The sequence below is a fragment of the Merops nubicus genome, unplaced genomic scaffold, assembly GCF_000691845.1.
Source record: "Merops nubicus isolate BGI_N331 unplaced genomic scaffold, ASM69184v1 scaffold19574, whole genome shotgun sequence".
Classification (NCBI taxonomy): domain Eukaryota; kingdom Metazoa; phylum Chordata; class Aves; order Coraciiformes; family Meropidae; genus Merops; species Merops nubicus.
Genome location: NW_008606482.1, coordinates 1 through 3,064, shown reverse-complemented (window position 1 = coordinate 3,064; position 3,064 = coordinate 1). Strand labels below are relative to the sequence as shown.

General features: G+C 50.4%; 1 protein-coding gene across 1 annotated transcript in view; it reads left to right on the top strand.

The window, feature by feature from the left end:
- The window catches only part of LOC103772341 (excitatory amino acid transporter 5-like), a gene marked incomplete at its 5' end in the record, with an annotated part of 8,839 nt that extends 6,188 nt beyond the window's left edge, over positions 1-2,651 (top strand). The window contains 2 exons of the mRNA XM_008939671.1: positions 2,301-2,400; positions 2,514-2,651. Of these exons, the coding sequence (XP_008937919.1) occupies positions 2,301-2,400; positions 2,514-2,651 (238 nt within the window). The remainder of the gene's footprint in view (positions 1-2,300; positions 2,401-2,513) is intronic.
- Between the last annotated feature and the right edge of the window lie 413 nt (positions 2,652-3,064).

The following is a 3,064-nucleotide window of genomic DNA, read 5'->3' as shown; positions in this document are numbered from 1 at the left end:
TTAAAGACCCCCAGGGATGGGGCCTCAACCCCCTCCCTGGGCAACCCATTCCAGGGTCTCACCACTCTCATGGGGAAGAACTTCTTCCTCACATCCAGCCTGAATCTGCCCACTGCCAGCTTGGCCCCATTCCCCCCAGTCCTGTCATTACTCGATATCCTAATGAGGACATGAGGAAGAACTTTTTCACTGAAAGGGTTTCAGGCATTGGAACAGCTGCCCAGGGAGGTGCTGGAGTCCCCACCCCTGGAGGGGTTTAAAGCTGTGTAGATGTGGTGCTTGGGGACAGGGCTTGGGGGTGGACTTGGCAGCGTGGGGTTAGTGGTTGGACTCAACGATCTCAGAGGTCTTCTCCACCCACAGTGGTTCTGATTCTGTGTCACAGGGGGGTGCCAGTGCCAGTCCACGGGGTCACACCTGACGCAGCTCTCAGAGGCAAGCAGAGGTTAAGGGAGCACAGAACAAGGCCAGGAGCCAAGTGTGAGGTTCTACATTTTCCAGTATTTTTCTGGAAATAGCCCATAGGGCAACAGTCTCCTAAGGGGATGTTTGACTTGAGGAGTTTCTGTTGTGAGGAGCCCATCCCTGCCTAGTGCCTCACTGAGGACTGCATGTGGAAGAAGTGCTGATGGTATTGGGCCACTCTCTCGTCAGGTGCCCACTTTGAAATACCAGCTCTTACTGACCTCTGACCTAAACTCCTGATCCTACAGTAAATCCTTGTTGGAGACAAAACATTGCAAAATCTTTCTGAAACATTTATACTTTAAGGAGAGCTCAGGGATGCCACTTTTTCCATGGCCAGAGGCAGGAAAGGAGGAAGGTAGGTGCATAGTCTCACCTTCATGAAGCATTACTCTGCAAGGCTGCTAGTTAATGTATTCCCTTGGAACACCTCAGGTCTTCTCCAAGCTGTCCATGCTGGGGACAAAGAAGAAGGGACAGCACAAGAGTCAGGGTGAAGTGGGGGGTGACACAGTGTTGGTTTTGGTGGAATATTATCCCTGGATGAGGAACAAGGTTGGTAAGGCAGCGTGGAAGGTGTCTGGCTTCATACAAGGAGAAATTAAAATTGGCCAGGAAGATGCTAACAGCACAAGAGTGACAAAAGGGGTGGAAACATGCAAGTGTTTAGGAAAAAAGCACGATCTCCAGGAAAAGAAAAAGCAAACTCAGAGAAACAAATAATAAACCATAAACCACCAGTAATTAATTACAACACGTGCTCATCTGGTTTGCTGCTTCCATTTCTGAAACATGGGCATTCTTACAACCAAAAAATAGAAAAGAGAGAGAGATGTCACAACAGAACAGCAGCAAGATAAAGTACACGTTGGCTACACACCAAACCCCAGCAGAAAGTAAAGTCTTGAACAGATTTTGCATTTAATGAGCAGCTTCTCTCTCAAACCCGTAGTCAGCAGGACCAAAGCACCTCTGGTGTTTCTAAAACATTTTCAAAGGACTGATCCAACACCAAGAACGTGTCTTCCAGTGAGATCATCTTCACCTTCATCGATGAAGACCAGACTGATCTTGAGACAAAAAATGATGATTGCATTAGTAACAGAAAACCAGCATGGAAGCCAAACCCAAGTGGCTTGTGAAATGTTTTAAGGGACTAAGATAAAACCAAAGCAAATTAGCTGGGTGAAAAAGTGAAGAACACAGAGGAGACACTGACTCTGTGCACGTGACACGTGGGTTATTGGTTTGCACTTCACAGCCCCCCTGGTCAGAGAGGAGACAGCACTCAGGACCTGGGCTGCTTCTCTTTCTTTCACAAAAAAAAAGGAAGCTTAACTTTTCAGGTGCAATCTGTCAAATCAGAGCACAGAGCAAGTTCAGTCTTTTAAGCACCACAGGGTGCTCAGCACCATCACAAGCTGGCACTGATTAGAGGGGTGCTGGGATAAACAAGTGCCGTGGGTAGATGAACAGGATTTCCTCCCTGAGCAGCATCTCAGGAGTTCCACAGCTCCCTGAGGCAGCTCACCACCCCACTGGGTAAAACTCATGAGGATGCACCAGTGTGGGAAGTGACCCAGGGAGGTCCATGCACTAGAGACAGGAGCAGTGAGACGAAGGCAGCCCCACGCCCATGGCACTGGGCTCACACAGACACTGCTCGTCCCATTTCTGCTCTGTAGCTGCAATACTGCCCTTGTCTCACCTTGCCCTTACCAAACCCAGCAGTACAGACATGAGGGATGGAGGCTGATGTGTTCTAAAGCCCTAGAAGACCCCAGGAGTGTTGAGTGTGGCCACCAACTGCATCCTCACGGCTCTCTCCCCCCCAGGGATCGATTTCGAACCATGACCAACGTCCTGGGTGATGCTCTGGCTGCTGGCATCATCGCACACGTCTGCCAGAAAGACTTTGCCCCAAAGCCCCCCCGGGTAGGTACAGCTCCTCTGGAGAGCAGGGCGAGGCAGGAGATGCAGCCACTCTGTGCAGACACACACACCTGCTCCCTCAGGAAAGTAAAACTGTATTTTTCCTTTTCTTGCAGCAAGATCCAGTGAGCCACACAGAGAAGCTTCCCTCTGCAGAGGCCTCACGTCTGCATCCCAAAGATCATGTGATTGAAATGATTGAGGAAACTCTACTTGACCAGCCAGGAGTTCATTATAACATCTGCCAGGTGTAGCTCCTGGAATTCCTGCTCCCAGCACAGGGATCTTGGTGCCAACTGCTGACACTGTGAACGTCACAGAGGGGGGTCCTGCAGGAGAAAGGCCTCACTTGGCACAAAAAATGGGAAAACCTACTGAAGAGCATGGGATGCTCCAGCAAGCACCCAGAGAAGGGAGCCAGTTCCTCCCTGCAACTGAGAACAGAGCCGGGAGCCTGCTGCTCTGCCTGCAGGGGCTGGGAGGGGCAGGTTTAGTCACTCCCAATTTTCCCAGCTCCATTCTTTTCAAGGACTAGGGAGGTGAGCAAGTACTGAAAAACTGGAACTGGGCTAGATCAGGAAGCAGCAGAGATGGGACAAAAATCTGAGCCCTTAGCTCAGCAGCCCTCATCTGCTGGCCAGGCTGCACTCCACAAGGTTTGGGTTTA